The sequence below is a fragment of the Podarcis pityusensis genome (assembly GCF_964106645.2).
Source record: "Podarcis pityusensis genome assembly, chromosome: 9".
Lineage (NCBI taxonomy): Eukaryota > Metazoa > Chordata > Lepidosauria > Squamata > Lacertidae > Podarcis > Podarcis pityusensis.
In genome coordinates, this window is record NC_138034.1 from 10,527,684 (window position 1) to 10,550,637 (window position 22,954).

The 22,954-nt window shown below is 44.3% G+C and overlaps 1 protein-coding gene and 1 long non-coding RNA gene across 2 annotated transcripts in view; both read left to right on the plus strand.

Annotated features, from left to right (window-relative positions):
- LOC308484995 overlaps positions 1-20,331 on the plus strand; it is a 34,412-nt gene extending 14,081 nt beyond the window's left edge. The window contains exon 2 of the long non-coding RNA XR_013990278.1: positions 19,621-20,331. This is a non-coding gene — a long non-coding RNA (uncharacterized lncRNA). The remainder of the gene's footprint in view (positions 1-19,620) is intronic.
- On the plus strand, positions 12,726-17,593 carry SOD3 (superoxide dismutase 3). The gene is made up of 2 exons (XM_081020193.1): positions 12,726-12,889; positions 16,016-17,593. The coding sequence occupies exon 2, from the start codon at positions 16,044-16,046 to the stop codon at positions 16,782-16,784; it is 741 nt and encodes a 246-aa protein (XP_080876319.1). The 5' UTR covers positions 12,726-12,889; positions 16,016-16,043; the 3' UTR covers positions 16,785-17,593.
- Positions 20,332-22,954: the final 2,623 nt, after the last annotated feature.

Consider the following 22,954-nt stretch of genomic DNA (forward strand, 5'->3'; position numbering starts at 1 on the left):
GTGAGGCATTGGTATTGGTATTGTTATGTAGATGAGAGAGGGGGGAGGAAGCGCCATCACCTCCCCCGCATATTGAAGGGTAGTCCGGTAAAGGATTCCGGGGGTCTTGGCCCTGTCCGAAGCCTATGGAGGTGAGGGCCTAAGGCACGCCCCCCAGCGGTGACCCCAGGGGAGCTCTTAGTTGATGTGCATCAGCAGGACTCCCCCTACTGGTGGTTAACCCTTCCCCGACTTCAAGCAATCAGGCTGAAGCCGGATAGTCAGTAGGACCAATGCCTAAGCCAATACCACTCATTAAAGGTAAAGGGACCCCTGACCATTAGGTCCAGTCGTGACCAACTCTGGGGTCACTCATCTCACTTTATTGGCCGAGGGAGCCAGCGTTTGTCCACAGACAGCTTCCGGGTCATGTGGCCAGCATGACTAAGCCGCTTCTGGCGAACCAGAGCAGCGCACGGAAACACCGTTTACCTTCCCGCTGGAGCGGTACCTATTTATCTACTTGCACTTTGATGCGCTTTCGAACTGCTAGGTGGGCAGAAGCTGGGACCGGACAATGGGAGCTCACCCCGTCGCGGGGATTCAAACCGCCGACCTTCTGATCGGCAAGTCCTAGGCTCTGTGGTTTAACCCACAGCACCACCCGCGTCCCAATACCGCTCATTACCTGTAACCAATAAAGTTGTGGTCATTTTTTGCCCATTAACCTAAATACCGTTGTCATGTGTCTTTATTTCTGATGGGGGGAGCCACTCACTGTTGACAAATACTGAGCTTGACTCAGTCCTGAATCAGATATGGCAGCTTCCTATATTCCTGTTGGGACTTGCTCTGTGGAAACATTTGCAGCATGTGGCAGATTTGAGGACTGGAACAAGGATTTCCTTGTTTATTTTTTCCCCCACTGGAGCATTTAGATCCTGCCGTTCGAGTGTAAATAGTGCACCTATTGTTCTCTCTCTCTGGCAAGAAACAGCAAGCCACAGCAAGCACTCCGGGGGCAAACCAATGGTGGTGGCTGCACTGACTTTCTGCTTGCCCAAAGCAGAGAGTGAGGAAAGTCAGGAAGATGTCAGGTGAGGCATCTCAGGGCAATTGTCTGTTAATGCGGAACTGTTGGGCACGACTGCCACTGGGTGAGGGCGGGCAGGGAAGGGTTCCCTTTCCATGCGATTAGGTAATTCATGAAAGATGTACAGTGGTACCTCGGGTTAAGTACTAAATTTGTTCCGGAGGTCCGTACTTAACCTGAAACTGTTCAAAAATCAAAAATCAAATATCTTTAATACGGTCAATGACCAGGAAGCAATATATAAAATATGACATTAAGAGTAGTATTGTGCTACAAGTAACAGTAAAAATATGGCCAATTCACAGAATTGGTGCTTATATTTATGACCAGATTTTGAATTTTAAGTTTTTAAAATTCAATTCAGGAGTTGCTACTGTTTATTATCGTTCCTTCGATGTTTACAGTTTGAACTCCTTTGTAGACATCATTGCTCGTCTTATTCTTGTTGCAGTGTAACAGTACTTTGCCATGGACCTGTTAATTTAGGGCTCTTTGTCAGCTAAGAGGTGTCTGATATAGGTGTCGTCTGTACTACGAGGTATTTTCCTCAGAATCGGTTCGATCAGCTCTTTTCTTGAGTCTCAATATAATGGGCAGTATAAGATGACATGCCCAATGGTTTCGATTTCATTGCTGTTACAGGGGCATAATCTTTGTTCGATCGGTATTTTATTGTATCTTCCCTCTAGAAGAGCTGAAGGGAGAGCGTTAAAGCGGGCCCTGGAAAATGCCCATGTTCTTAACCTGAAGCACCACTTTAGCTAATGGGGCATCCCACTGCTGCCGTGCCGCCGGAGCACGATTTCTGTTCTCATCCTGAAGCAAAGTTCTTAACCTGAAGCACTATTTCTGGGTTAGCGGAGTCTGTAACCTAAGCGTATGTAACCTGAGGTACCCCTGTACGTGCGTCTCTATAACACCTACGCTGATGGATACCCCCTTTACACTGATCTATGCAGTCTTGACTACTGCTCTCTAATTTTATGCAATAAAACATCACACACATAGCTGAGCAGAGATGAAAGGGGGAGAGAGAAAAACGTTGGTACGGCAGGTATCACCAAAATTACTTTTTGAGAAAGGGCAGTTCAGTATTTCTCTAATGGGTAAAGGTTGAACTGAAGGGACCTAAACTTCAAAGGGGAAGCAAAAGGGTTAGGAATGTGATGGATGTGAGATAACAATAAGTTAATCATCGACCCTTGCATTCCAGAGTTTGGGGGACCTACTCTTATTGCACTTGGGCAAAAAAAATGAGAGGCACAAATACAAGATGGGTGACACCTGGCTTGAGAGCAGTACATGTGAAAAGGATCTAGGAGTCTTGGTTGACCACAAACTTGACATGAGCCAACAGTGTGACGCGGCAGCTAAAAAAGCCAATCCAATTCTGGGCTGCATCAATAGGAGTATAGCATCGAGATCAAGGGAAGTAATAGTGCCACTGTATTCTGCTCTGGTCAGACCTCACCTGGAGTACTGTGTCCAGTTCTGGGCACCAGAGTTCAAGAAGGACACTGACAAACTGGAACGTTGTCCAGAGGAGGGCAACCAAAATGGTCAAAGGCCTGGAAACGATGCCTTATGAGGAACGGCTAAGGGAGCTGGGCATGTTTAGCCTGGAGAAGAGGAGGTTAAGGGGTGATATGATAGCCATGTTCAAATATATAAAAGGATGTCACATAGAGGAGGGAGAAAGGTTGTTTTCTGCTGCTCCAGAGAAGCGGACATGGAGCAATGGATCCAAACTACAAGAAAGAAGATTCCACCTAAACATTAGGAAGAACTTCCTGACAGTAAGAGCTGTTTGACAGTGGAATTTGCTGCCAAGGAGTGTGGTGGAGTCTCCTTCTTTGGAGGTCTTTAAGCAGAGGCTTGACAACCATATGTCAGGAGTGCTCTGATGGTGTTTCCTGCTTGGCAGGGGGTTGGACTCGATGGCCCTTGTGGTCTCTTCCAACTCTATGATTCTATGATTCTATGATACTGTTTGCAATACAGTGGTACCCCGCAAGACGAACGCCTCGCGAGACGAAAAACTCGCAAAACGAAAGGTTTTTTCGTTTTCGAGTTGCCTCGCAAGATGAATTTCCCTATGGGCTTGCTTCGCAAAACGAAGCTTGCCCAGGGGACAGCGGGTCTTCTCTTTTGAAGCAAGGGGCGGCGGGGAGAAGCGATCTTCTCCCCGCAGCCCCAGGTCCGGGGACAGCGGGAAGCGCTTCCCGCTGCCCCCGGACCTCTTTTGAAGCAAGGGGCTGCGGGGAGATCGCTTCTCCCGGTGCTCCGAAGCGGGGCGGGGGGGCGGGAACACCTGCCCCAGCCGCCCCGCTTCGGAACGCTGCTCCGAAGCGGGGCGGGGGGCGGGAACACCTTCTGAAGGCGGGCGGGGGGCGAAAGTCTTTGTCCCCCCTGCCCGCCTTCCCAGGGGCTTTTAAATCGCCCCGGACAGCGGAGAAGTCCTCCGCTGTCCCGGGGCGATTTTAAAATGCCGCCCGCCAGCATTTTAAGATCGCCCGGACAGCGGAGAAGTCCTCCGCTGTCCCGGGGTTTTTTAAAATGCTGGGGGTGGGAAGAAAAGCCCTTGTTCCCCCCCCCCCCCCAGCCTTCAGAAGAGGTCCGGGGACAGACTGTCCCCGGACCTGGTCTGAAGGCGGTTTCCCTAGGAACGCATTAATTGATTTTCAATGCATTCCTATGGGAAACCGTGCATCGCAAGACGAAAAACTCGCAAGACGAAGAGACTTGCGGAACGAATTAATTTCGTCTTGCGAGGCACCACTGTAATTTTTCTCTCTCATTCTGTATGCTATATGTATTTCATTCATCTGGTGAAGTGAGGCCTAGTCCAGACGTATAACACAATTATGCATATCTGTGTTTAAATTTGGCTGAATTTTACCTGCATATTGATATAACAATAATAACAATAACAATTTATTATTTATACCCCGCCCATCTGGCTGGGCCTCCCCAGCCGCCCTGGGAGGCTTCCAACAGAGCACACAAATACAATACAATACCTCGGGTTGAAGTTGCTTCAGGTTGAGCGCTTTCGGGTTGCGCTCTGCGGTGACCCGGAAGTAACATGTTCTGTTACTTCCGGTTTTTGCTGCTCGTGCATGCGCAAAATGACGTCACATGCACAGCAGCGGCGAATCACGACCCGCACATGCGCAGACGCGGGTTGCGTTCGCTTCAGAATGCGAACGGGGCTCCAGAACAGATCCTGTTCATATCCATAGGTACCACTGTAGTCCGTCAAACATTAAAAGCTTCCCTATATTGATATTTCTTTTATAGTGTTTTCTGAACACCACTTACACACCTCCAGGTGTCCCTGTTTTCCAGTGACAGTCCTGAATTTACAGAAGCCATCCCGGTTTCTGATTTGATCCTGGAATCTTCCACTTTTCTTTAGGATGTTCATATTGTCATCAGAGGAGGGTACTGAGTTACATGACTCCTGAACCAAGGAGATAAGTAACAATACAACCTTTAGAAGACATCTGAAGGCAGTCCTGTATAGGAAAGTTTTTTTAAATGTTTGTTTTGTTTTGTTTTGTTTTGTCTTTGGAAGCTGTCCAGAGTGGCTGGGGAAACCAAGTTAGATGGGCAGGGTACAAATAATTAAATCATTATTATGGAATAGGATGTTCCTATTTTCATCAGAGAAATCTTGGAGGGTATGCACTTAATAGGTTTCTACTATTGCAGTGGTACCTCGGGTTAAGAACTTAATTCATTCTGGAGGTCTGTTCTTAATCTGAAACTGTTTTCAACCTGGGGTATCACTTTAGCTGGGTTAAAAACCACAGAGCCTAGGACTTGCCGATCAGAAGGTCGGCGGTTCGAATCCCCGCAACGGGGGGAGATCCTGTTGCTCGGTCCCTGCTCTTGCCAACCTCGCAATTAAGTTCGTAAGCAGAGCTACCACTGTAACAGCAGTAACAGTTATTCCGTGCATCCCACTCAGGGCCCCTGCCTCACCTGCCTACCCACCCACTCACTGGTCTTTCAATCACCGCAGATGAAAAATATTATTGAAAGCATGCTTTTGGGTTGAGTTAAATGCCTCACTGCCTCTAGATATCTGTAGCTTGATAACTGGAGGTTCTTGCTTAAGGGTATTTAGCGACTGGTGGTTACTCAAAGTTACTGGAAGTTGTGTCACAGTTCACCTACCCAGAGAGGAACTGATGCAATTACTTTCGCATGCAAATTGGCTAGGAGCAAGACAGGTGAGTCCCTGCAGCTGTAGGCACCGTGGAAAGGTGCATGGCATGTGGTGTTGCCTTTTGGGCACTGGTTCCATCGACATATTCAATATCTATGATATGCATCTATTTTGAGATGGAGAAACCAGAAGCATGAACAGTACTCTAAAATGTGGCCAAGGCAGAGAGTTTTATAAGGGTGTTACAGGAAATTCCAGGCATCGTAATCCGTAGCAAGCTCTTTGACATTTTCATAGCTGCTGCACATGTTGTTTTTCATCTACCAACAAGCCCAATGACTCTTTTCTAGTTAGTCACTGATGTTTCAGACCCAACTGACGTTGAAGCAAAATTAGGGGTTGTTTTTAAGTATTGGAGGGGTGCAATTTGAATCACCAAATAAATTTGGGATTTTTTTTTCCAAATGAATTAGAGCTGTTCTGGACATTACACAGCTGCACCCAAAAGGTCAATCACTGCTGCTTTACCGCCACATCTTTAGGATACACATACCCAAGGGTTTTTTCCCCAGCTGGAACTCAATTCCGGCATCTCCCAGTTGGGCACCATTGCCATTCTAAGAGAACAAGGGTGAGTCCCAGAACTTCTTTTTCTAGAAAAATAGCCCTGCATAACAATAGCAAACATGCTTTATCGCTGCCTGCTAAAAACACAATTGTTTAGACAAGCCTACCCTTAGAAAGTTGAGATAACTTTTTTTTTTTGCCATTCTGTAATATTTTTATTCATTTTCAAACACAAATTTATATATAAAGTTGAGATAATTTTGATCTGTTTTCGTATTTTAACTTTTGTATGTTTAAACTAGGGTTGTGTTTTCTCTCTCTTGATTTTACTGTTTCATCCTTTGTAAGCCACTTTGGGGACACGGGTGGTGCTGTGCTTTAAACCTCTGTGCCGCTTGGACTTGCCAATCGGAAGGTTGGCAGTTCGAATCCCCGTGATGGGGTGAGCTCCCATTGTTTGGTCCCTGCTCCTGCCAACCTAGCAGTTTGAAAGCACGTCAAAGTGCAAGTAGATAAATAGGTACTGCTCCGGCGGAAAGGTAAAAGGCGTTTCCGTGCGCTGCTCTGGTTCGCCAGAAGCGGCTTAGTCATGCTGGCCACGTAACCCGGAAAAACTGTCTGCACACAAATGCCGGTTACCTCGGCATAAAGAATATTTAGAAAACTATGGAATAAAAGGAAACATCTTGGCAGAATTAGACTGATCCCTGTATTGTATAAATAAATATAAGCTTGTAGGGAGGTAAAAAGAAATTATATAAGAAATATGTAACTGTGCAGTATAATGTAATGGCTAGACAAAGAACAGTGAGATTAATTGGAAGTCAGTTTAAAATTTCTTTTCTATAAATTTTATAATTGTGTTCAATACCAGGAGTATATATGATGATAATTATATTAATCTTCTTATATCTTATAGTGTGGTGGTTTGTTTGATTTTTCTGTTTGTTTGTTTGTTTACTTGCATGTACGTCTGTTTTTCATAAATATATTTATTTTAAATTAATAAAGATATATTAAAAAAAAACAGTGAATGCCAGTGGTATTGAAGAATGGAGCACATAGTGCATATTCCCTCTATCGCTTGTGATTTATAACTGTGGGGGGCTGGACTAGATCGTCCTCAAGATCCCTTCCAATTCTACGATTCCATGATTCTAATATTCACCATTTAGAATAATGGCATGAAGAAACTTTCAAGCACCCGCCAAACAGAACTTGCATTTGATCGTTTAAGCTGCCTCATACATGATTTAAGTCATTTACCTAATGCACATCCCACACCAACTCTAATGCGGTGCACTGATGCTGGTACCCCAACGCCACTCCAACGCTCACTGCAAAATGAATAGCAGTTATGGCTAGTCACACATATAAGAAGAGCCCTAAGAATATTGGAATCCTACGCACACTATGGAAGTCAATCCAATTAATTTCACTGAGAACTACTTCTGAATCGATAGGAGCAGAGTTGGACCAAAAATAGTGGCCTTTCAGTTTTCAGAATTAGAAGAGAGAGAAAGGAAAACTGACTTTCTAAGAGAAAGGCAGTGCAGTATGAGGAAAAAACCTCTTTTTGATAATATTACAACAAAATGGGACGCGGGTGGCGCTGTGGGTTAAACCACAGAGCCTAGGACTTGCCGATCAGAAGGTCGGCGGTTCGAATCCCGGTGACGGGGTGAGCTCCCGTTGCTCAGTCCCTGCTCCTGCCCACCTAGCCGTTCAAAAGCACGTCAAAGTGCAAGTAGATAAATAGGTACCGCTCCAGCAGGAAGGTAAATGGCGTTTCTGAGCGCTGCTCTGGTTCGCCAGAAGCGGCTTAGTCATGCTGGCCACATGACCTGGAAGCTGTACGCCGGCTTCCTTGGCCAATAAAGCAAGATGAGCGCCACAACCCCAGAGTCGGTCACGACTGGACCAAATGGACCCTTTACCTTTACCTTTATTACAACAAAACTAAAGTTTTCCTAATATAAGTTTGGGGCTGTGACAGTTTCTTCCCTGATATAGAAGCTCAAGTCAATCTGCACTTGCACTGAACTTCGCTTGCACTTGGCTGTAGACTAGGGAAATATTAGAGCCACCACGATCTACGAATTATCACAATCTGGGGTGCCCTCTAAACCTTTTGTAGTGTTGCATAGTTGAAAACCCTACAAAAGGTTTGGAGGGGATCTCAAAGTTCAGGGTTCGTAGTTAATTAAGCTCTCCCATTCCTATATTTACCTTACCAGGCAGAGGAATTTCAAGAATGTTTTGAACTGGACTGCTCAGACTTTTTCCATTTGAAAAGAATATGAACTGTGAGTTAGAAAGTCTCCCATTCCAAACAGGTTTCTGTCACTCTGTCCGCTTCACCTGTCTTACAAGGTATTGTTGCGAGGACTATTGAGCAAGCATTTTAAGCACCTACATAAATGCTAAGTGAAGACCCTAAAAAATCCACAGATGCCTTTACTCTATGGTACATCCCCTGTTCACATTCTGATAGGGTTGCCATACGGCCAGAATTTCCCGCGCCCATAGCCAGGATTCAGTCATCGGCAACGGCGTCCAGGAGGAAATCGCTAGAATGTCTGGGAAAATCCAGACGTATTGGCAGCCCATGACGACAGTGTAGATTAGGGAGAATTTCCTTAGAAATACAGTGGTACCTCGGGTTACATACGCTTCAGGTTACAGACTCCGCTAACCCAGAAATAGTACCTCGGGTTAAAAACTTTGCTTCAGGATGAGAACAGAAATTGTGTTCCGGTGGTGCGGCAGCAGTGAGAGGGCCCATTAGCTAAAGTGGTGCCTCAGGTTTAGAACAGTTTCAGGTTAAGAACGGACCTCCGGAACGAATTCAGTACTTAACCTGACGTACCACTGTAGCTCAAAAACTTCAAAGCTCAAAAACTTTGCCCCCAAAAGCTGGGCAAACGTTTGTGTCCAGATTTTCACTTTTTGAAATGTGGCAACCCTACGTAGATATGCACTCACGTATGTTTTACATGTAAGCATCTGCAAAGATTGATGCACCGCTCACACAGTTCCTCACTTTGCCACCACACACAGCACATTGCAATGCAGCCAAACTAGATAATAATAATAATAAAAATTATAATAAAATTTTATTTATATCCTGCCCTCCCCAGCCAAAGCCGGGCTCAGAGCAGCTAACAACAGTAAAATAATACAGCATTCTAAAATCAATTCATTATAAAATCATTTCAAATCCAGTTGATGGCAACCATTGGGCTAGAGTTCTGTGAAGAAATTACCAGGCCTGGTGGAACAGCTGTCTAGCAGGCCCTGTGGAAAGAGGTCAAGTCCTGCAGGGCCCTAGTCTCTTGTGACAGAGCGTTCCACCATATTGGAGCCACAGCCAAAAAAGCCCTGGCTCTGGTTGAGGCCAGCCTAACCTCTCTGTGGCCCGAGACCTCCAAGATGTTTTTGTTTGCAGACTGTAAGGTCCTCCGTGGGACATAACAGGAGAGGCGGTCCCGTAGGTACGAGGGTCCTAGGCCGTATGGGGCTTTAAAGGTTAAAGCCAGCACCTTAAACCTGATCCTGTACTCCACTGGGAGCCAGTGCAGCTGTTATAGCACTGGGTGAATGTGATCCCGCAGCGAGGACCCCGTAAGGAGTCTCGCCGCGGCATTCTGCACCTGCTGGAGTTTCTGGGTCAGTCTCAAGGGCAGCCCCACGTAGAGTGAGTTACAATAATCCAGTCTGGAGGTGACCTTTGTGTGGATCACAGTGGCTAGGTCAGGGCGAGAGAGGTAAGGAGCCAACTGCTTAGCTTGGCGGAGATGGAAAAATGCCGCCTTTGTTATAGCTGCAATCTGCGCCTCCATGGAAAGGGAGGTGTCGAAGATTACACCCAAACTCTTAACGGACGGTGCTGGCACTAATTGCGCCCCCGCAAGAGATGACGCAGGTGGCGCTGTGGGTTAAACCACAGAGCCTAGGACTTGCTGATCTGAAGGTCGGCGGTTCAAATCTCCGCAATGGGGTGAGCTCCCATTGCTCGGTCCCTGCTCCTGCCAACCTAGCAGTTCGAAAGCACGTCAAAGTGCAAGTAGATAAATAGGTACCACTCCAGCGTTAAGGTAAACGGCATTTCCGTGCGCTGCTCTGGTTCGCCAGAAGTGGCTTAATCATGCCGGCCACATGACCCGGAAGCTGTACGCCGACTCCCTCAGCCAGTAAAGCAAGATGAGCGCAGCAACCCCAGAGTCGGTCACGATTGGACCTAACGGTCAGGGGTCCCTTTACCTTTAAGAGATGGGAGTTGCCCCCCAATCCCATATTGTCCCGACCCAGCCAAAGGACCTCTGTCTTCGAAGGATTTAACTTCAACCGGCTCCCACGTAACCATCCAGCCACAGCTTCCAAACATCTGATCAGATGCCAGATTAATTGTGTACTTGTCTAGTTTTTGCATTTTAAAAGGAGCCACAGAAGCGGGGGAAGAGAGAGAGGCTACATGTTCCGAAGGCCTGACACTGAAAGACTATATGCATGCAGAGGGGAATTTATTCGAAACCTCAAATTAAAATAGATGCTGAATGAGCGTGATAGAGAAACCATTATTTAGGGAGGGAGATGCACTCTAGAAAAAGGGATTTGCTGCTCTCACACAGGTACTGAGCACTGGAAGGAAAAAATAACACAGAGGAACGTTAGCGAGGAGAGTTAACCAGTTCCTTACAGTGGAGCAGAATGTTGGTGAACAAAAAGAATAGGTGGAGCAGTGGCCTTAAAAATTCACTTGCTGTCATTTACAAATGGCTCTCTTGTGTATAAATGAATGGTTATTTTAGTATGTATTCCTTACTTCTGAGCACCTGCTTTTCTTTTCTTTTTTAATTTATAAATTTTATTAGTATTTTTCCACCCAGCAACAACACAAAAGATATCGAAAAATAACAATACACAAAACACAAAAACTAACATTCAAAAACATACAAAAAAATCCATATCTTACAAGTTAATAATATAAACACTAAAAAGAAAAACAAACATTGACTTCCACCAATCCCACAGCACAACCTTTATTGTGTCTTCCTGTTTTCCTTATCATCTCTATCCTAACATCTAAATATAAGTCCCTCTTTCTTATCCTTTCACTTCACAGACTCAGCCAGATTTCAGTCCTCGAACCTTGACTTTTAAGGTATTCATTTAGGCACTCCCATTCTTTTTTTACTTCACTTTTTGGTTTTTGTCTTATTATGTCTGTCAGTTTGGCTAATTCTAAGTATTCTGAAAACTTACATAACCACTCTCTCCTAGTCGGTAACTGATTCCCTTTCCAATACTACAGTGGTACCTCAGGTTACATGCGCTTCAGGTTACATACGCTTCAGGTTACAGACTCCGCTAATCCAGAAATAGTACCTCAGGTTAAGAACTTTGCTTCGGGATGAGAACAGAAATCGTGCTCTGGCAGCGCGGTGGCAGCAGGAGGCCCCATTAACTAAAGTGGTGCTTCAGGTTAAGAACAGTTTCAGGTTAAGTACGGACCTCCAGAACGAATTAAGTTCTTAACCCGAGGTACCACTGTATTGGAAAGAGCACCGGCTTTTCTACATGTATCCCGTCTTCTCTCCTTTCATGCTTCTCCCTTCTGTTCTCTCCCTCTTCTTCTCTTCCTAATCCTTCTTTCCTAGCTCAGCCACACCAGAGTTCCCTGATCCCTTGGTCTGCTACTTTCTGGCCCTAACTCCTTCCCTGGATGCAACTTTCTAGCATCCAGGCAGCTCTGTCAATGGCAGGAAGAGAGTCTGACCTCACTCAATAGCAAGCAGTTACCCTAAAATGGAGGGACGTGGGTGGCGCTGTGGGTTAAACCACAGAGCCTAGGACTTGCCGATCAGAATACCCGGCGGTTCGAATACCCGCAACGGGGTGAGTTCCCCTTACTCGGTCCCAGCTCTTGCCAACCTATCAGTTCGAAAGCACGTCAAAGTGCAAGTAGATAAATAGGTACCGCTCCAGCGGGAAGGTAAACGGCGTTTCCGTGCGCTGCTCTGGTTCACCAGAAGCGGCTTAGTCATGCTGGCCACATGACCCGGAAGCTGTATGCCAGCTCCCTCAGCCAATAAAGCGAGATGAGCGCTACAACCCCAGAGTCAGCCACGACTGGACCTAATGGTCAGGGGTCCCTTTACCTTTACCCTAAAAATGGGAGAGAGCAATTCAGCCAATGGCTGCAGATCTATGGCTGACAGACTGTCCGTGAATGGCAGGCAGCCGAGCCAATCGTTGCTAGGTGTTTCACGGCCCAAGAATTTTGCACATCATGAAGTGTCAGTGTACAGAATCTGTTACCCTTTTTTTGTGCTGGGACATCAAATCTCCATAAATTTCCTGCAATTTGGCTTGTCAGCTCTGAGTGGTCTTGGCATTAAGACAACTCTCCCAAGAACCACCAATGGAGAGGCGAAGTTTTAGTCTCAAGACCAACCCCCCCAGTGTTCAAAATTGTCTCTTCACATGATAACACAAGCCTCCTCTCCAACAAGAGAAGTTATCACATAAAGCTTTCAAAACCTAGTTACTTTGGTTGATTTTTTTTTTTATAATTACAGCAATTTGGATAGGTAAATCAAGTTTCATTGCTAAGACGCGTCTTAAAAGCGGATTCCAAGGAGGCTTAATAACAGGAAAAATATTGCCGCCTAGTTGACAGATTCTGTATGAACTCATCAGCAAATTGACTAAACAAAGCCTTCTTTAAATATTTTTCCTCTGTCACTTCATGTTGAAGCTTATTTCCTCTAGTGCATGAAGCAATGAAATATTAATTCTAAAGCATTTCTTTTTCTTTGAATAATCTGCAGGCTTTGCCTCTAGATGGATTTTAAATGACATTTCCCCCTCCTCTCCTCATTTTTTCTGCTAACCACTCCCCTGAGCTACTATTACCTAACTTTTACACAAACAAGCAGAGCTCAAAAGCTCTAACTCAACAGCTGCCTGGAACCTAGACTCGCTTGCTTGTCACCCTTTGCACAAAGAGACTGCACCCAACTGGAAAGTTTTTCGGGAAAACAAATCTTTGCAGAAGGAATCCCGCGCTGAAGGTAGGACGATCGCAATTACTTTTAGAACCAGCTGAGGATGAAAACAGACAGCATTCTTAGACTGTGTACACACTCCCATCCACCACTGGTTTGGGAAGCAGTTTGCATTCGATTCAGACTCTATTCTATCGTTTCTTATGAAACACTGAGTTTTTATGAGTTTCCCCGCCAAAACCAGCTTCAATCTGAATCGAGAAAAAGAGAGTTCTAGTTGTATTTTAAGCCGATAACATGCACACAGCGTTAGTGTAATGAACATATATTCTCTGCCTACGAAGGCAAGTAGCTTTGAAGGCAGCACACACATGTTTAGACTACTTCCATTGCACTTAGTCTGTTTGTCTTGTCTTCACTGTGTATTAAACACCACTGGAAAGTCTTGACTTCTTTTTTTTCAACTTTTGGGAAAACTGATGCCGTTTTGGGGAATGCTGAGGAAAAGGGGTGATTCAGTGCTGTGATATTTTCCCAGCCATATTCAAGAGGGGTTGTGTGTTTGGGTTTCTTAAAATAATAATATGGGACATTGCTAGTTCCATGTGAGAGAATCACAGAATTGTAGCGTTGGAATGGGATCCGAGGGTCATCTAATCCAACCCCCCCCTCCCACAATGCAGGAATCAATCAGGTGGTGATAAATTTTACTTTTTTTAAAAAAAATAATATTTATTACTTTTCTAACAATTTAAACATTACAAAAAAGAATAAACAATACAATACAAAAACAATACAAAACACTAACACATTAAACTAACAAAACAAAACAAAAACAATTTAAAACACATCAAACAGTTTCAATATCTTATCTTTCATTCACTTATTTCCACGACCTCCTCACACCTCCCTTTTTGTATTCCACTTCTGTTAATTGTTTCAGCAATTCCTTTCCATCTTCCTCTGTTTTCTATCCTATAATTATCTTAACACATTTTAACCTTATTTTTCCCTTTAATTTTCTATTAATCTATTTATACTTAATTCCTTATAACGTTTCTACTAAAGCCATATAACTTCATCCCAACATTTTTCTAACATTCATTAATTTTACAGTATTTCTGTAAATAATCTTTAAATTTTTTCCAATCTTCTTCCACCAACTCCTCTCCCTGGTCTTGGATTCTGCCAGTCATTTCCATCAATTCCATACAGTCCATCAACTTCATCTGGTGATAAATTTTACAACCAAATATATCCTGTAACTAAGCTGCTATAGAGAGGTGGTGAAGGATTCAATCAGGCAAGATGAGGGAAGAATGGAGATTGGGTCTAATGAATACTTTTGTTATTACCTCAGAAAAGACATGGGCATAACACAGCCACCTAATATGTTTTCGGCTGAGGGATCTGAATTTGAGAAACAATTGGGGTTTTTTAAATACCTCACCCCTGTTTAAAAACCAGAACACCCTGTTCCTGTAACATAAACATGACATTTTTGAGATCGCCCAAAGACAGCTCTAAAATGCTGAGCGGTGAACCAGAAAATCTTCCAAGTTCAAATCCCACCTCAGTCATTAATATTATTGTCTAGATCATGGGTAGGCAAACTAAGGCCCAGGGGCCGGATCCGGCCCAATCGTCTTCTAAATCCGGTCCACGAACGGTCCGGAAATCAGCATGTTTTTACATGAGTAGAATGTGTCCTTTCATTTAAAATGCATCTCTGGGGTATTTGTGGGGCATAGGAATTTGTTCATTCACCCCCCAATATAGTTTGCCCCCCCCCACAAGGTCTGAGGGACAGTGGACCGGCCCCCTGCTGAAAAAGTTTGCTGATCCCTGGTCTAGGTGTCCCTAAACAAGGTGCAGTCTCCTTTACCCCAGTGGAAGAGTGGTAACATCACCTGCATAATAGCCTTCTAAGGATTGAGATCACATATGTGAAATAGTTTCATAGAACCATAGAATGGTAGAGTTGGAAGGGACTCTAAGGATCATCTAGTCCCAACCCTTTGCAATGCAGGAATCTCAACTAGATTTTGCGTGACTGATGGCCAACCAATCTCTGTTTAAAAACCTCCAAACTCCCACTTCTGGGAGTCGATTCCACTGTCAAACAGCTCTTACTCAGAAAGTTCCTCCTAATGTTTAGTTGGGATTTCCTTTCTTGTAGTTTGATTCCATTGTCGAAACAAAACTAAAAAATTCCTTCCAGTAGCACCTTAAAGGTACCCTGACCATTAGGTCCAGTTGTGTGACTCTGGGGTTGCGGCGTTTATCTCGCTTTATTGGCCGAGGGAGCTGGCATACAGCTTCTGGGTCATGTGGCCAGCATGACTAAGCCGCTTCTGGCAAACCAGAACAGTGCACGGAAAAGCCGTTTACCTTCCCGCCAGAGCGGTACCTATTTATCTACATGCACTCTGACGTGCTTTCAAACTGCTAGGTTGGCAGGAGCAGGGACCGAGCAATGGGAGCTCACCCCGTCGCGGGGATTCGAACTGCCAATTTTCTGATCGGCAAGTCCTAGGCTCTGTGGTTTAACCCACAGCGCCACCCGTGTCCCACCTTAGAGTAGCACCTTAGAGACCAACTAAGTTTGTTGTTGGTATGAGCTTTCGTGTGCATGCACACTTCTTCAGATTCTTGGTTTGAGTCCTACCCTCCAGAGCAGGGGTCAGCAATCTTTTTCAGCTGTGGGCCGGTCCGGCGTCCCTCAGACCATGTGGTGGGCCAGACTATATTTTTTGGGGGGGGAATGAATGAATTCCTATGCCCCACAAATAACCCAGAGATGCATTTTAAATAAAAACACATTCTACTCATGTAAAAAGACGCTGATTCCTGGACTGTCCGTGGGCCCGATTGAGAAGGCGATTGGGCCGCATCCAGCCCACAGGCCTTAGGTTGTCTACCCCTGCTCCAGAGCAAGGGAAAACAAGCTTGCTCCATCTTCCATGCCACAGCCCTTTAGATATCTGAAGACGGCCATCATGTTTCCTCTTTACCACACTAAACACGGCCAATTCCCTCCACCATTTCTCATAAGGCTTGGTTTCCAGACCTTTGACCATCTTGGTTGCCCTCCTCAGCACAATGTTATAAAATGCTTTTAATATTTTTCCTTTGGCGTTGGTGCTCTTACCAAAGCCGTTGACGCCACTTTTCTCTGCATCATTTTCATAGCCCTTTGCAGGTTCCGCATAACTCCGCCATGTTCTCGCTGCTGTTTCTCGCCACCGGCGTGGCCCTATGTGTAACTGATGCCCAGCCGAATGAAGAAAACGCACTCCAGGACATGCAGAAAAAAGTCAACGACCTGTGGCTGAGTTTGCTCTATCCGCAGCTGTACGAGGATATCGTGGCCTCCAACCGGACTGCTTATGCCTCCTGTTTGGTGAAACCCAGCCCTAAAGTAGGTGCGGACAAGCCGCAGGTTACAGGACACGTTCTGTTCAGGCAGGCCTACCCAAATGGGAAACTGGAAGCTATTTTCAACTTGGATGGCTTTCCGGCAGGCGCCAACTTATCCGGGAGAGCGATTCATATCCACCAGTACGGAGACCTCAGCGACGGCTGCGACTCCGCAGGCGGACACTACAATCCCTTCAAGGAAAACCACCCGCGTCACCCTGGGGACTTTGGGAACTTCTACTCTAAGGAAGGCAAGATTAAAAAATATAAGGCCAATCTCGTGGCCACCCTGTTTGGCCCGTACAGCATCATAGGGAGATCGGTTGTGATCCACGAGCAAGAAGACGACCTGGGGAAAGGGAACAACAAGGCCAGTTTGGAGAACGGCAACGCGGGCAAGCGGCTGGCTTGCTGTGTCGTCGGAACAGGCACCAAAAACCTGTGGGAAAGGCAGTTCCCCGAGGTTAAGGAGAAGAGGAAGAAAATGCTCACGACCAAAGAGGCAAGCAGCAGCTCGCATGGCGTTGCTGCTAAACCGTAGGAAAGCCTTCTGGTTCTTTTGAGAAAGTGTAAGATACGCCTTTTGCTCTGTCGTAGTGCTCCGTTCCGTAAGCAGATTAATAATAAAAAGTAGCGGCGTATGATTTAAAGGTTCAGGCTTGCTCCCCCGCCCCCCCGCCAGCTCTAAAGTTTATCCTTGATATAGTAAGGAGGACTGTACGCTTCGCTACTGAAATCTTGAGCAACCCTGCTTATTGTGTGCCATATCTCTTAGGGGGGAAATATCAAGAACAAGAAAGCTGGAGGAACAAACGGTAAAAATAAATGTCTCCAACTAAGATGGTGTGCTCTGTTTTCCTATATACCTGAAACGCATAAAGAAAATACTTCCCTTTCAACTGTTTGAGGATGGGCTGGCAGAGAGTGATAACAGCTTTCCCCCCCAGAGCTCAGGTAGGAGTTTGTGTGTTATTTCTATTTTAAAACTTCAGATCCATTATTTTATTCTGCTTATATTTGCAGGTTTTACTTCCTAACTCTTTTTAAGCTTCTTAGCTGGTTTGAGTTATCCACAGTCCTGTAGCTGTGTCACACTGTTTATATTTGAAGCAACTGTTTCCAAAAACATTCCTGACTTTTTCTTCGTCACTGAATAAATATTTGGGAAAGTGTGATTTGAATCACTTCTGGTTAAATTGTGTAATGCTGTTTGTGCAATGTTGATAAATGAAGGGGGATCTCTTTCTGCATGTTTTCAAGAGTGACAAATGAACTATGCCACAGAAGCACAGCAATGTAGTTTTGTGCAGCTGTTGAGAGTACTGAACTAATAAAATAGAGCAGAATACATTTTTTCATTCCAGAAGTTGTTTTGTTTTTGCAGTTCTGAAAAAAGGTTTTTGACAAGCGTTCAGAGGGCAAAATCTAGGTTTGGTGTTTTTTTAAAAAAAATCAACGAGTTTTTCCAGTGACAAATTCAAGGACAAGCAAACTGGGAAAAATATGAACTTTAGAATGTACTGCTGTACGTGTTTATCTCTTTAAAAATTTGACCAGTGATCTGACAAATACACACATAACCTGACACCGCTTCTTAAACTTTGTTCTAAGCGATTGTGGCTTACATTTCTTTCTATATATTTTTTAACAGAACCACCACATTATTCTAAATATGTGAGGATGCTTGGATAGGTTCTGAATTAAAACCCCACTATTGCCTGGATCTTTTGTGGCCAGAATCCTGCAGTCAAACTATATACCAAGTGAGAGCTGAGGGCAACTAAAAATTGGGTTGATGCTTCAGCATGTAGAATAAATGTCAAAGAGAACACGTATACCCAGCTCATAATACGCTCCCCTTGTTATTTGTACTGAAGTTGCACAAAGCACTTCAAAGTACACCAGCAGCTGCCATGCACCAGAGTTTAAGACCAAATGAGTCACAGTCATGTTATAAAAATGAAGTAAAAACAACACAAAATATAGATAAATATATTAGGAAATGCCTTTATTACAATTGACAAAATATATATATTACTTGATGACAGGGTTGCAATGAAAGCAAGGCCTGCAAATAAATAGAATACACATTTTTAAAGGAAATTATTAACCAGCAGCAGAATTTTATAAAGCAATTAATTTATTTAAGGTTTTTAAAAAACATGATTTCCACCCGATTTATTAAAATACATTCTTGAGAGCTCTTGACTTAAAAAAAACTTCTGGTGAATTATATAAAATGCCCTGTGCATAAAATTAGCCTCCACTACCAAAAGATTGTTTTTTCCTTCAAAAAGAGGTTGTTTCCACGGCCATTGAAAATTTGCACGGTTGAATGATTTATCAAACACATTTTTAACGTAAAAGAGTCTTAAAATGTAACATTTGGGGTTCCCCCCCGACATTACAGTGTTCATTGCCTTTTGCAGAAGGATGCGAGGGAATCCTTAAAAGAAAAGCTTTAAAGAAACACCTGAACTTATGAAAGGAGTCTTAATTTCTGAGAGCCTCCAGAACTGATGAAAATGAAAAACGAGTCCTAGTGAGAGAAAGAAACAAAAAGCCAAGAAGAACTTGACATAGCAGATCCCTATTCAGAATCGTAAGACTAGACTTACGGTATTTCATTTTATAGCTGAAGCCTGATAATTGCAGCCCTATGCTCGGTTCTGTCTCTTTCTTGGTCGAACTGGACTGAACCTTTGAAACTGGATTTTATTCTTTTCTATCATGAATGGCAATATTCACCCCACAGCCACCCCACCCCCTGCTGAGTGAACACTCAGTGTCCTCATAATATCCATGTCCCAGTGTAAAGAGCTTATTCCCCCCCCCCCATGAAAGAGAATGGCAGCTACTCGTTTTATGAGAGAAATAATGGGGGGACATTCAGCAACACTAGGAAGGTTAAGGTGGAGCAGGCTAAAGCTTTCCCCTTGAGCTGGACACACGATCTTCATTGCATCCACACTCCCACCGCACACTGGAGGACAAAGTCCTGCGACAGAGAGCCTGCTGTAATTCCCAGTGAAAGCTATAAATTGTGCAGGGAGGTTTAACAAGTACAAGGAGCACTCCCTTGTAGCCATTTAACTTCCACTGGGAGAAGGGCTTCACTGCACGAATGCCGGAATAAGGCTTAGGTCGCAAAGGGACGTTGGGGAACTTGGCATGTAAAAATAATACGTAGATCCACTCTGGTGCACTTCCATGTTCAAAGGTGGTTATCATGGAGTTGGAAAGGGCTCCTGGGATCATCTAGTCCAACCCCCTGAAATTATATACAAGTGATATGGGCACTCTTGTACCCAGACGGCCAGGCTTCATTACCACTGGCACGGACTGTTTTCTGCAACTGAAAAATATATAGATGCAAGTGCAAATTTATGGGGCCACGTACTGGTTTCAACCAGCAGCTAAATGAATATAGCTGCAATGCTATAACCTGTGCAAGTGGCAATCAAAAACAAACAGGAAAGCTCTCTAGGGTTTTTGATAGCAAAGAATTAAGTCCCAACAAGGAAGCACGACTGATACTCATAAGAACCTCTGCGATAAATAGCATCAACTGTGCTGCTCTCAGATAAACAAGCCAATGTTTTTGAAACTGAAGGCTGCTGCTATAAGCACAGTAAGAGCACAGGGGGACTTAAAAAGGTAAAGGACCCCTGACAGTTAAGTCTAGTCACAGACGACTCTGGGGTTGCGGCGCTCATCTCGCTTTACAGGCCGAGGGAGCTGGCGTTTGTCCGCAGACAGTTTTTCTGGGTCATGTGGCCAGCATGACTAAGCCGCTTCTGGTGCAACTGAACACCGAAACCAGACTTACTTGTGAGTGAACATGCGTAGGACTGTAAGTTAGGTCTAAACTAGATGTCGTTGGATGTACCACCACTTTATCAGTCTGCCATCTCTTCTCTGTAAGCGTAAGACATGGAATGTAGCCCACTTGACCTTTAAATGGTTAAGGAAGCCAGCAAATCAAAAACTGGAATCGAAGGAGCAGAAGAACGGAGAGAAAGTAAACCAGGAAGAGTGTTATTGACAAGAATTCAGCTATAACATGGGGCCATCACATTACCTGATAACCCCCCCCCCCCCAAATCTGTATCACCAGAAGTCTAGATATAAGATTACACATAGTTACAGTGAGTGGCGACACTGGAAGTAAAGAAAAGAGGGAACGGGCTACTTCATGGATCTGGATAGTGACTGTGTTTCGGAAGTTCAATTATCACTTAACCTGCTATATCCCCTGTCGCTCTTTGCAACTGTGTAAGTAGTCACTGAATCACCCCCTGCTCTTTGGATTACTGAAGTTTTTAGATCACAGGGTTGAGGAATGTTTATTTTTAGAGAGCAGCGTATCTGTTATTAATACCTTAATAGCTACATGCATTGTTTAAAAACTTGGCTTGCTTCTTCAGGCTTGTACTTGCTTTTACACATATATGACCTTAATTCAATCTCTCCCTATGATAGCATCATTCCAGCTCACCGGAAGCTACTGAGCTCAAATGCAAACATTTCCACTAGCGCAGCTGGGCTCCAAACTAGACGCTACATAAAAAATGAAAATGGCAGCCCTCACTCCATAATTTAAAGCAATGCAAAACATTGGCCATTCATGGTGTGCACTTGTTTACGTTAAGCTGCCCTCCCTACTTGTCTATTTTTTTCTGCGCTAGGACTTCATCAGCATTAGCTGTAGCCCTTATCAAGGCTGTGACAAAACCAGAAAGAAATATATATCTTGAAATGAACATTGGGATGTGGAATGTCTTATTTATGATGAGCAAAATTCCAGAATTTCATATTCATAAGTTTGGTGCATATTCATTACTCTTCCCACTGTATCAGTTTTGTCATTCCTATAACAACAAATCGAGACAATAAGGCTATCTGTTATTTTACCAATAAAAGCACAAACGCTGTGCTGAGTTGATAACATTGTCAGCTACTCTATCAATAAAAGCAACAGTACCACAAATTCAAGAGATAACGTAATCCTCCCCCTTCTCCTCCGCTGCACTATGAGGAATGAAATTATGCAAACTAATAAATGGTTTCAACTTTTTTTCATATTAATGCAAGAGACAAAAGCATTTAATTTAGAATAAACCAGTGTTGCTCAAAAAGAATGGGATGCAAATAGCAGAGTGGTGCAATGCCCAACATCAAGGGAGTGTTAAAGGAACACTGCAGAGTCTCTCCCCCCCCCCCCCTTTCCTCTTGGAACAGAGAAACTGAACGGGTTGAAAAAGTAAAGAAAGATTGAAACAAAACTCTCCGGCTTTGAAAACACTGTCATTTGTTCTGTGTCCATGTGGAACCGTTCCACAATCTTTGGCCTAAAAGGAGTCTCCACGTACTGTAGACGCCTAATGACTTCCTTGTTCCCTTGCTGTACTGGAAGAAGAGCAAGTTGCACAGAGAGCGAGAGTGAGAGCGATCAAATGGGGTTTTTCTAGCAGCCAAACATTTGTTAGAACCAGTACTTGTTCCAGCTGGCTGGAGGATCCTGAAGCTCTTTTCAGGGTTCCTCCTGGTTCCAAGCCTGGGGTACAATCTGCTTGTCCACTTGGAGTCCCTTCGTCAAAGCAACACTTGCTATCTAGCTCAGCTGACTTTCAAGATTTGGGTCTGCAGCTGCTTCCAGCACGAAGCTGCTAACAAGCAGCCTGTAACAATGTGCGGCTGGCAGGTATTTATTTTGTAAAACTAAGGCTCAAACCAGGAAGGATTTCCCTCCTTTCTTATGAACGCCATTGTTAAATTTGGATTAATCCGCTCTCCAATTGGTTTTAAGTTCTAGGAGTGAGAAATGAACATTTACAGGCAATTAGGTTCCCAAGCCAGCAGGAAAATTGCCTCTACGGCTGGAGGCCCAGACAAGCTCTACAGCTGGTGAGATTGTTTCTTATTGGGGGTGGGGGAAACCAAACCAAAAAACACAAAAATCAGGCCTCCCTTTAGCTCCACAGCTGCAAAATATCCACAATAAATATTACACAGCCATTGTCCTACCAGGAACCGCAAGGAAACACTTCAGAATCAGTGGAAGTAGGCTATGGAAAGCTTTGCTCAGCAGTCCCAGGAAGCCCTAAAGACTCTCTCCCACTGGAAGCTAATTGATTGCCACCACGGGAAGAATTGAAGAGAGAAAATGGCTACGAAAAAAAGAGTAATTTCAACTATTATCCACAAGGCTAATGGATCAGAAGGGAAAGAAAAATATATACTTCCCTTCTGCACAGGTGTACCTTTTGAGCTTAAACGCTGCTCAAATGAAAGCAGAGAAGGCATCCGACTTCCAACTCTCCCCTGGTTTAAGCTCAAAAAGACGTCATTCTGACATGGGCGAAGTTCAACTTCCATTTCTAGGCCAGACGAACTCCATTTGATACAACCCAAAGTGTGAGCCATAAGAGAGATGAGTCAAGAACTGAAGTTGCAGCAAAGTAAAGAGAGGGGGGAAGGAAGAGGAAGAGAGCGAGAGCTCACAGTTTGCAAGGAAGAGGGGACAGAATAAGGGGAAAGAGGGAGGGGTGGTAGCGCATACATGGCCAGCATGGCCAGCCTTGTCAATACGCTGTTGTGCCTTAGTACTTACTGGAAAAAGCTCATTCAAAATAGAAACAGCAAAATAGGCTGTGTGTTTGTCTGTCTGCAAGTAATTAATCCGATGACCAGACACGGTGTATGTAAAGC

Coding starts and splice junctions, on each gene's coding strand:
- SOD3 (XM_081020193.1), top strand. CDS start 16,044: ATGTTCTCGCTGCTGTTTCTCGCCACCGGCGTGGCCCTATGTGTAACT.